Below are 10,998 nucleotides of genomic sequence, written 5' to 3' on the forward strand. Positions count from 1 at the left end.
GGCCCGGTGAGCTGCTCCCACCGCCAAGCCACCCTGCTCTCCGCCGCCGGCGGCCGTGCTGCGGCTAGCGGCGGGACCAGTGGCGGGACGCCATCTCCCAGCGTGCCCCGGGGGCGGGCGCCGCAGCAGCATGGCGGCGCTGGCACGGTGGGCGCGGGCACCGCTGCTGCCGGGCGCGGTGCGTTGGTGCCGGGCGCTGTGCGGGGCCGCTGAGCCCCACCCGCCGCCGCCGCCGCCTTCCCCTCCTCTTCCCTCCGCTGGGGGCCGGGCCTTGGCTGCGGCGCTGGGCGCCGGGACGGCAGTGCTGGTGCTGCTGTGGGCCCGGGATGGCGAGAGCCGCCGGCCCGCGCTGCCCGCTCTGCGCGCTGCCGTGCCCGCCCCGCCGACCGCCTCGCCCCGCGCCGCCTTCAACTTCATCGCCGACGTGGTGGAGAAGACGGCGCCCGCGCTGGTCTACGTGGAGATCGTGGGCAGGTACCGGCACCGGGCGGCTGTGCACGGCCCGGCCCACGGCCCCCGCGGAGCCGGCTTGCCCGCTTCCCGACGGGGAAGTTTCCCTCTTGACCCTGTCCTGGTCCCTTCTCGTTCTGCTCCGAGGAGGACGGTATGTCCCCGTCCTCTTCGCACCCCATAGGGAGGGCTCCCCCGTCCGCCCTGCCTGCAGAGCTGCTCCGACGCCTGCACAGTGCAGGCCACCGCCGGGCCTCTGCTGGCTTCTCCCGCGGCCGCCCTATCGCGTATCCCAGGCAGCCTGAACCAGGCACGGCATCCGGGTAGGATCCTACAAGTGTCGCAGGAGAGACAGGCCCCCTCACCCCGCTGCCTGTGCACACCACCAGCCTTTACCACAGGAACATGCTGCTGCCACACCACCACCTTCTTGACTTCCAGGCAGCGGCCCCAGGCTGTCCTGTGGCACACAATTACGCCATCCTAAGAGCACGGTTTGCATTTACCTTTGATCTCCATAATCTTGCCATCCTGTGTCTCCAGCCTGTCAAGACACTCTGAACAGTAGCTCAGCCCTTCAGCTTCTTGACTGCTCCCTCCAGTGTGGTGTCATCTGCAGGTCTGCTGAGTTTGCATGTGGTGTCCCATCCTCTGGTTTAGGAACATGAAGGACATGGAGTGGTACTGGCCCTTCTCCCACCTCCTGAGGCATGGTATTAGTAGCTGACCACCAGCTGGGCTTGCCCCTAGGTGGCCCAGCCAATTTTCTGTTGACCTTATTATTGATTATCAGCCCGCATGTCACCTGTGTGGCTAATGGCACCACGGGAGACAAGGCTGAAAGCCTGCTTAAGGTAGACAATATCCACTGCTCACCTGTTACCTGCAGAGCCACTCATCTGGCTGCAGGAGCCAGCCAGGTTGGTCAGGCATGATTTGCCATTGGTGCGTGTGTGCTGGCAGCCCCCAGTCCCCTTCTTGTGTGCTCTGTGCTGGGAAAGGGTTTCTGGGAGCATTTGCTCCATAACTTTCCCAGAGATTGTGGAGACTGGCTGGTCTGCAGTTTTCAGGACCCACTTTCTTGGCAGCCTTTTAGGCTGGTGTGACTTGCCTTTTAGGCTGGTGTGACTTGCCTTTTTCCAGCCATCAGGAGATCCCCTTTACCACTGTGACATTTGAACACTCACAGGGACCTCAGCCATCCCTCTCATGTGTATCCATGGACCTGTGCATGTCCAGCTGGCTTCAGTGATCTGTGTGATGCTGCATTCCCGCAGACTGCCTCAGGGTACAGCAACTTGGGAGGCCCAAAGAACAAGGCAAAAAGGCACCAATCGCATCAGACCTTTCTGTGTCTTGTGTCACTACGTCCCTTGCCCCCCTCAGCACCAGGCCTTCCTGTAGAGGTCAGGATGATTGATGTCCCCCATGGGGACCAGGGCCTGCAGTTGTGAGTCTTCCTCCAGCTGTCTAAAGAAGATGTACCCATCACCTCCTGCATCACCTCCCGAGTGGTTTTTACCTGCTCTGAGGCAAGGCTTTGTGTGTTCAGGCTGCTTCTTTGTGTAGATCACAACCCCTGCTACTTACCCCCTTGCTGCTCTTTCCCAGACTGCACCATCCACTGCAGCTCTCCACTCACGTAAGCTTCCCACTGTTAACTCTGTAGTCCCAGTGGGATTGTACCTTAGCAGCTGTGCATGGGCTCCTGATGCTTCCTGCTTGTTCTCTTCTTGCATGCGTGTTTGACTCTTGAGATGGGGACTTTTTGTGAAGAAGTGAAAGAGTCTTCCCCCATCATCCTGTTGCCCAGACATCATCACTATTCCCTGCTTCTTTCCAGGCCTACCAGTCTGGGCCACCCAGTCTGCCTGGCACCTGCCCTCCTGAGTCTTCACCAGTCCCCTCGGGATCCCTCCCACCTCTCCCTTACCTGTGCCCATCTTGCAGGCATCCCTTTTCGGGCCGTGATGTGCCCATCTCTAATGGCTCGGGTTTCCTGGTGTCTCCGGATGGGCTCATTGTGACCAACGCGCACGTGGTGGCAAATCGGCGGTGTGTGCGGGTGAAGCTGGCCAGCGGTGAGCAGTATGATGCTGTGGTGCAAGACGTGGACCAGGTTGCAGACATCGCTACCATCAAGATCAAGCCTAAGGTGTGCATCGCAGTTGTGGAGACTCCCTTCGTTCCCTCCCATCTGCTCACTGTCCTCTTCCCTTCCAGCACCCGCTGCCCACCCTGCCCCTTGGGCGCTCCTCTGAGGTGCGACAGGGAGAGTTTGTGGTGGCCATGGGCAGCCCGTTCGCCCTGCAGAACACCATCACCTCCGGCATCGTCAGCTCTGCCCAGCGGGGCGGCCGGGAGCTGGGCCTGACCACCTCTGACATGGAGTACATCCAGACTGACGCTGCTATTGATGTAAGGGGAGCCCGCGGTCGTGGGTGGGTGGGGTGGCACCTCCTCCCATCAGCCCTCTTTGGGGAGGAAGGAGCTGGGGAAGGGCTGTGGGTGCTGTGAGGTCAGAGGAGGCTGGACACAGAGCACTGGGAGACGAAGGGATTCTGGCCAGTCACCTGGGCGCTGGCTACATTTCTCGGCCTGACCCTGTTCTCTGGATTCTGCCTCCCTGCCGCGGGTCCTGCTGTGTGAGGATGTTGCTTTCATGGCCTGTTTACTGCTCTTTCCTCTGCTGCAGTTTGGGAACTCCGGGGGCCCCCTCGTCAACTTGGTAAGCTCTGCTTGCACCCTCACGGGCCAGGGCAGAGGTGTGCCATGTACTCTTCGATCGGTGTCCCCAGGGGCTTGGTACCCCTCAGTGGGAGCACCTGTGGGTGCTACTGCTGCCGGGAGGGAGGGGCAGTGTATGCTCCAGGCTCCTTGTGAGGAGGAGGAGGAGGAGGAGCAGGGGATCAGCCCAGTGTGGGAAGCTCTGTGCAGCGTCTGTTTCAGGGAGCTTGAGCCGATGGGTCTCTGGCATGGTGGAGCTGAGCCCTACTCTAGTGAGGCTGGAATGGCTGATGCTGGCAGGGCAGAGGGAGGGGCTGCATGAGACCAGTCTCTGCCCAGCCTCAGCAGGGTCCAGCAGGCTGCAGAAGCAGCAGGCTGGGAAGGGACGGGCGCACAGACAGGACTCCAGGCTTGCACAGCAGTTCCCCTCCTCTCCGCAACGATGCAAGCTGGATAGCACAGTGCCCTTTCCCCTGCAGGATGGCGAAGTGATTGGGGTGAACACTATGAAGGTGACATCAGGCATCTCTTTTGCCATCCCCTCAGACCGGCTACGGAGGTTCCTGCAAAAGGAGGAGCAGCGCAAAAGTGAGTTGGGTGCCTCCCTGCTTGGGTATTGGGGGAAGTAGGCCAGGAGGAGGAAGAGGATGAAAGAGGGAAGCTCTGGCACATCTGGGCTTTGGGCGTTTCTGAGACAAGGGCAAGCAGGGCATGAGAAAGAGTCTTTGGGAGTAAGAAGATTCTTCCATCTGGCACAAAACTCCCCTGCCATGGGAAAGCTGTGCTGCTGCTTCCCTGCCCACAGGGGCCTAACAAACTACAAAGAAGATGCTGGCCTGCGTGCTGCAGGTATAGACTTTTAAAGTGTCCTAAGTAGCTTGCACTGAAGTCCCCAGGGGTAGGTGAGGATGTTATTTTTTTTTTTTGTCCTTTTCATTAGATCTCAACATATGGGGAAATCAGTGGACCATTTGTTGGCATTGAGAAAGGGAAAGGATGACCTGGAAACTGGGGGCTACTTAGTCTTTTGTGTACTAATGGAAATGCAAATGCGGGATTCAGCTGTATTGTAAAGGACAGGTAGTTAATTTACTTGTGTGGAACATTGCCTCTTTTTGTCCTTTGTGTCTGTTATAATTTATTTGATGCAGACTCTTGCTTTCTGATTCTCGTGTTGGCACTGTGGAGTGATACCCTCAGTTCAAAAAATGACAGCCTAAACCAGAAAAGCAAAATATGCCATACCTGTAAAGCTCTAACGGGTAAATGGAACTTAAGCTGTTGGTAGGGAATCAGAACAACTCGCTCCGCACGATGTCTGCCTTGAGGCTTGTGAGCTTTGTGACTCGGCTGGCTCAGCCCAGCACTATTTTGAGTGTGTGCCTGTTTTCAGCCTTGTCATTTGATGTCCTTTCCTTCAACAGGCTCTTGGTTTGGCAATACAGAGACGAAGCGCCGTTACATAGGGGTGATGATGCTGACTCTTACACCGAGGTATGTGTTCTAAGGTCGGGTACCAACAGGCTGGTGTTGTTGGGGCATGGTGACTGTGTGATGGGATCTTCCAAACTAACTGGGAGTGCTTGTTTTAGGGAGGGCTGTCTTCATGCCTTAAGCATTCACTTTCAGATGTCTTTGTGTTGTGTTTAGACTCTAGGCTATGTCAGAGGAGAATTAGAAGCATGCAGGTTTCTGCACTTGTGGCATAATCTGTAAGCAGATAAAAAGTCCCTGAACCTACCCCTCAGAGTGACAGGTCAGACTATAATTGTCACTGGAAGGAGTTTGATGAAGAGCCCTTGCAACACAGCATGAATGAAAAGCCACCAGAGAGATGGTGTAATTAACAGATAATGCAACGTGCAACTGGAAGTTGTGATGAAACAGTTGGGCAGGTTGTAGTCTCTGGGAGGAGGGACCTACCAGGTGAATTGCTGTGGTGCAGAAACAGTTCTAGAATATGGGACTTTCAGAATAAGAAATGGCAAGTCTGCTTGCAGTAAAGTCAACTGAGGTAGGAGGTAAACAGGTAGGAGAGGAGGCTGTGTAGGCACATACAGCGTGGCTGCAACGCAGGGTGATGTGAGGCTTCTGGGTTTCAGGAGGAAGGCTGGGTGCTGCCTCTGGAGAGAAGTCATCATGGTGCTAGCTAGTAGAGCGCTGGCAGGAACCCCAGAGACTGCTTGTGGTGTCCAGAGGTGCAGGCAGCCTACAAACCCAAGCAACACACAAGAGCCACAGGATTTCTAGGAAGGGCAGAGCACAGCCCTGAAAGGTGTTTCTGCCAAGCACACTACAACTGCCAACCCTACTAGCATGCTGAGCCCCAAGAGTCAGTTGAAATCTCTTGAAAGGTGGCTGCAAGAGCCAAGGAACCAGAGCAGGTACTCTGTCCTTGAACAGAATTGCTCTCAGAAGTGAGAGTGCTGGTCCAGCATGCTCCTAATGTGTGCACTTTACAGAATCATAGAATTTTTTAGGTTGGAAAAGACCTTTGCGATCATTGAGTCCAACTGTTCACCCAGCACTGCAAAGCCCACCAGTAAGCTATGTCCCTAAGCACCACATCTATGTGTCTTTTCAGTACCTCCAGGGATGGTGGTGGCTGCACCGCCTCCTTGGGTATCTTGTTTCAAAATGTTCTGTGCCTCCCGAGATTCAGGGAGTACTGCCGGCATTGCTGGCGTGCCCAGTAGATGGTGCTGGTGTTCGGCAAAACCTGTGGGATGTGGGAGCCCAACCTCCCCCTGCTTCACCAAACGGGCGGCCAGGATGAAGTCTGTCAGGGAAGAAGTGTGAAATGCTCAGGACGTGGCTCCTCAGAAGTGTATCTGGCTTCAGTGCAGCCAGTGAGCAATCTGGCAGCTGGTCCTGGGAAACCATCTGACCAAAAGGCTTGTTTGTGCTCAGTTGCTGGGAAGATCTCCCAACAAGAGATTGCTCGCCTTGGAATCGGATGATTACACTGTCTGAACATGCTCATTTGAAAGGCCAGAAACTTGGCGTAGCACAGGAAGAAGGAGAAGCTCCGTGTTGGGTACAAGGCTCTCGCCATCCTGGCCCTACTGCACATATTATCTGGCAGGCAGGAGCTTCCTGAGACACCAGGCCTTTGCTCTGCTGCCTGAAGGGAACAGAGGTGTGCCAACAGCTATGGTGGAGCTTGTAGGCACCCTCGCCTTGGCCACAAAAAGCAATGGGAAGAGAGAGGACCCTGGCTAGCACAGCCCTCTGCAGTCACTTTACTGCATGGAGTAAGTAGGGACCGAGCAAAGGACTTTGAGAGCAGCAAAGGAAAGACACGCTGATTATTGGGAACAGGTTCTACGTGAAACTGCTGCTGGTGTGTGTTGCTGGTCAGGGGTTTTACTAGAAAAGTGTCCAAAACGTTGGTTGGTTCTTCATGCAATGTGTGATAGTACTTGCTGATGTTGTAGGGTTCGAAAGAGCAACTGGAAAACTTTACAGAAGAAAAATCTTCCTGATTTTCAAATGCAAAGATACAGCATTACAGCTCAGGAGCTTCTTGAGCCAGACTGCTGGAGACTGTAGCCATCTGGGGAACTCTGACCTGCAGCTGGTGTTGTAGGTGATAGGGTGATGGGGAAAATGGACCCCTCAACTGACTGACCTGTGGACTGGGTCTGGCTGGGATGGAGTCATTTTCTTCCTAGCAGTCCACGTGATGCTGTGTGTTAGATCTGTGAGCAGATCTGTTGGTAACACACAGATGTTTTAGCTGTTGCTGAACAGCGCTTACTCATGTGTCAAGGCCTGCCCTATTTCTCACTCAGCACCCTCGGGAGGAGGCTGGGAGAGGACACAGCCAGGACAGCTGACCTGAACTGACCATGCCATATGACGTTGTGCCCAGCAGTAAAACTGGGGGGAGTTTTTCCAAGGTAGCCAATTGCTGGGGGATTGACCTGGCCATCAGTGTGCAGGTGGGAGGTGGTCAATGAGTGCCTTTGCATCGCTTGCCCTTCCGCGCCCCCCCTTTCTTTCTTTGCCTGTTAAACTTATTTTTATGTAGACCCACAAGTTTTCTTGATTTTGCCCTTCATATTCTTTCCCCTATCCTGCTGGGGGAGTGACTGAGCAACTGGGTAGGGACTTACCTGCCAACCCATGTCAACAACCCACTACAACCAGGTGCAGCCACACTTAGTGCTGTGTAGCCTAAAATCATGCATTTACTGCGCTTGTACAGAGACCTGCTTAAGGGCATGCATTGTTCAGTTTCAGCGACTGAGGCGAAGAAGCAGATTTGACTTAGTAAATGTGCAGACCACATCAGTAGCTCTGTCAGTAGAGCCCAGTGACAGGAGAAGAGGCAACAGGCACAAACCAAAACACAAGATTACATCTGAACACAAGAAATTACTTTTTTACTGTGAGGAGGGTGGTCAAAGCCTGGCATAGGTTGCCTGGAGAGGTCGGAGAATCTCCAGCCTTGGAGATACTCAAAACCTGGCTGGACAGAGTCCTGGGCAACCTGCTCTGGCTGAGCTTGTTTGAGCAGGGGGCTTGGGCTAGGTGGTCTTAGGAGGTCCCTTCCAACCTCAGGCATGGTGTGATCCTGTGAAATCAAGAAGGGATGGCAGCTTGCAAAGATGTGTGAAAAAGTACAGTAGATTTCAGCAGGGACCATTGTGAAGTGGGGAGCCATAACTGACTGAACAGGAGGAGCAAGGCTGATGAACAAGGAACTGGGCAGAGTCCGTGAGAATTTCTGGGGCTGCAGTGGATCAGAGTTCACGCACACTGTTTGAGGGAAGAATGCTGTTTACATGAGGCACGATCCCTCCACTCTGGTGAGATCCACCCAGAGCACTGTGTCCAGTCCTGGATGCTTTTGGGAGAGGTGACGAGCAGCTGGAGGGAGTCCAAAGTGGAGCAGTGAGAGGTGCAGAATATAAGCTAGGTTTGGAAAACCTGATCTGCAGGAAGATTGGAGGAGCTGGGATTGTTTATAGACTCCGTAGGGGAGACGCGTCAAGCAGAGGTATACCCACATCTGGCAAAAAGAGGGGGCATAGCTTTTGTTGTGTCCTGCCCGCCAAAGGCAGAGAAGTGAAACTGCAGCAGGGGAGGGGTAGATCTGATACCAGGAAGGGTGGTATGATGTGGGGCTGCTCAGACAGGGGACATGCATTACGAGGAGCTGTGATCTAGTTGGCAACTGCTTTGGTATTTTCCAGCTCTCCCTGGCACAGTTAGTACTTTTTTCCTCTAGTTTTTGACAGGAAGATGGTGGTGTTTTGGTGCTCCTGGGCTTTGCAGCTCGTTTTTTGCCCTTAGCAGTATGCAGGAATACAGGAAGAGAGGTTCTGTGCTGTGGTCTTCAAGCCTGTGCAGCCATGGTGGGATGGGAGCTCTGCTCTGCCTCCCAGCTACTTACCTGATGCTGATGTTCACTCTGCAGCATCCTGGCTGAGCTGAAGCTGCGTGACCCCAGCTTCCCCGATGTCTCCTACGGAGTGCTAATCCACAAGGTGATCATTGGCTCCCCAGCCCATCAGTAAGTGCCCATCTGTGCCCTGGGGGGTGGCATGAGAGAGCAGCTTTGCAGGATGGGCTGTATTTAGCTCGGAGTGTTTTGCTCCAGAGCAGCAGGGCTTGGGCCCCACAATTGTCAGTCTGCAGCAGAAACCAACTGGTGACCCTTGCCCAGGCTTGGTGTCCTGTTGGCCAAGGTACCTGTGTGGCTGGAGGGACGCCTGGTGCAGCAGCCCAAACCTGTAGTGCCTGGCTCTCCTTCCTTCTGGATAGAAAAAGCTGAGTATCTGCTTCACCCACTGTGCGCTTCTGTCATCATTCTCCCCACAGGGCAGGGATGAAGGCAGGTGATGTTGTGCTGAAGATCAATGGGCAGGCATCACGCCGTGCAGAGGATGTGTATGAGGCAGTACGGACACAGCAGAGCCTGGCCTTGCTGGTGCGGCGTGGCTACGACACTTTGCTGGTGAGCGTTGTCCCTGAGGTCACGGAGTAGCAGTGCTGTCGTGCAAGCCACTGCAGGCACTGGCTGGCAGTGCTGCCCGAAAACCAAGGACACAGGACTGGGCTGTGCCTGTTCGCTGGACAGGGAGAGACGGGGCGCTTGCGAGGGACTGGAGGGGGTCAGGCAGAGGGTTCTGGCCCAGTGCCTGGGTAGTCTCGTGATGTGACCGTTCCCCTCTGTACTCAAATAAAGCACTTTTCTAGGGACCCCCCAGTGCCATGTGCCCTCCTTCCCGTGGCATCCACAGTTGCCTAGGGGGAGGCTGGGCTGTGTGGGGCCCTGCCCCTCCTGTCAGTCCTCACACGAGTCCTTCCAGTTGGGGAGGAGCTGGCTGTGCCTCCAGGGGACCTCCTCGGTGTTAGAGTGTAGGGGTGTCCTGCCAACAGGAGTCAGTACTCACGACTCCTCCATCTGTAACGCACAGGCACCCATCAAGCTGTGGCTCATGTGGCCACCTCTGCGAGTGAGAGTGGCCCTGGGGCAGCTCTTGAGCAGGCTTTGCTGGGGTGGCGATCCCTGGTGTGCCGTCTGAGCTGGTCCTTGGCAGTGGTTGCTGCTGTGGCTGTGCCCACGAGGCCAGAGGGATGTGGCAGATGTCCATCTTGGTCGCATTGCTTTCACTGGGAGCATTGCAAATGGTCTAAAGTCTGCATCCGCATCTGCACCCATGAAGCAGCTTTCTGGGCTGTGGTGAAAGGGGTGTCAATGCTGGACTCTTGAGGTGGCCAGGGCAGCGTCTCGATGGTCCTGATGTTCAGGAGGGCCAAAGGTGGGAGCCTGTGCTGGGGCCGGGGCTATGCGTGCCTTGCATCCCTCCCCCAGCCCAGTGTCTGCCCATGCTGGAGCACTGCTCTCCCACACAAGCAGCCTGGCCCCTGGGGACAGCTGGGGCCCTCCCTGTGCTCTGCAGCTGGTGGGCTCGAGCCTGGCGGCCCTTCTGGGAAGGAGCAGCTCTGGCTGTTCCTTGCCTTCCTGGAAGAGCCCCTGCTCTGCTCGGGCTCCTGCCAGAGGCTGCAGCAGTCAGGCAGCTCTGTGGTGAAGGCTGCCTTGAGGCGCTGTGTCCAGCCCAGCTCCAGCAAGAGGAATGTGCATGTTGAGCCAGGCCCTGCCTGTGACGGGGCTCCCGAGCCCTCACCCCTGCCTGCTATTTTTAGGAGCTGAAAGAAGCACAGTTCCTTGGGGGTGCTGTGGCGAAGGGCGGCTCTGAGCTGCTGCTCCCTGCTGTGCTCCTCCCGCCCTGGAGAACAGGCCTCTTTTCAGGCAGCCCTGGCCTCGCCAGAGGAATTTGCTCCCCCGGCAAGCCCCAGCCGGCTGCTCGCAGGGGAAATAGCTGAGACGCCAGGCAGCGTTTCTGACATAGCTGCTCTGGCAGCGCTGACCGCAGTGCTTTCCACTGCATGGAGCCAGGGCCTGCCCCACCACAGCCACCGGCTGCCCCTCTCCTCCCCGGGCGCAGTCTGTCCCTCAGCAACGCGGAGGTGGCTGAAGCTGTGCTGCCAATGGCTGAGGTGTGAGAGCTGCAGGAGCTGAGGTGTCCCTCCCTTTGCACTTTTGTCATGTCCTTGGTCTCTGCCCCAAGCACCTCTGCTCCCTCCATGCCAGTCAAGGCAGCACATCTCTGCAGTGAGTCTACAGTCCTTGTGGGTCACAGCCCTGTGGTGGGATTTCTGCTCGGTAACATTGTGTTGCATCTGGTGTGGGAGAACCAGCACTTCACCACGTCCCTGCTGTGCCAGGGTGGCCCTGTCTGTTCCCTCTGGTGTGGTGCTGTGAGGCTGCTTCAGGCCAGAGCAGCTACGCTTGGGCTCCTGCTGGCC

General features: G+C 56.2%; 1 protein-coding gene across 1 annotated transcript; it reads left to right on the forward strand.

Annotated features, from left to right (window-relative positions):
• Positions 1–9: 9 nt before the first annotated feature.
• HTRA2 (HtrA serine peptidase 2) lies at positions 10–9,388 on the forward strand. The gene is made up of 8 exons (XM_037389326.1): positions 10–474; positions 2,401–2,605; positions 2,674–2,868; positions 3,146–3,178; positions 3,657–3,765; positions 4,602–4,671; positions 8,603–8,698; positions 9,007–9,388. The coding sequence occupies exons 1-8, from the start codon at positions 131–133 to the stop codon at positions 9,170–9,172; spliced, it is 1,218 nt and encodes a 405-aa protein (XP_037245223.1). The 5' UTR covers positions 10–130; the 3' UTR covers positions 9,173–9,388.
• The last annotated feature ends 1,610 nt before the right edge of the window (positions 9,389–10,998 follow it).

The sequence above is a fragment of the Falco rusticolus genome, chromosome 1 (assembly GCF_015220075.1).
Source record: "Falco rusticolus isolate bFalRus1 chromosome 1, bFalRus1.pri, whole genome shotgun sequence".
NCBI classification, from domain to species: Eukaryota; Metazoa; Chordata; class Aves; order Falconiformes; family Falconidae; genus Falco; species Falco rusticolus.

Coding starts and splice junctions, on each gene's coding strand:
- HTRA2 (XM_037389326.1), top strand. CDS start 131: ATGGCGGCGCTGGCACGGTGGGCGCGGGCACCGCTGCTGCCGGGCGCG. Junction 2,869..3,145: donor AGACTGACGCTGCTATTGAT/GTAAGGGGAGCC, acceptor CCTCTGCTGCAG/TTTGGGAACTCCGGGGGCCC. Junction 8,699..9,006: donor ATTGGCTCCCCAGCCCATCA/GTAAGTGCCCAT, acceptor TTCTCCCCACAG/GGCAGGGATGAAGGCAGGTG.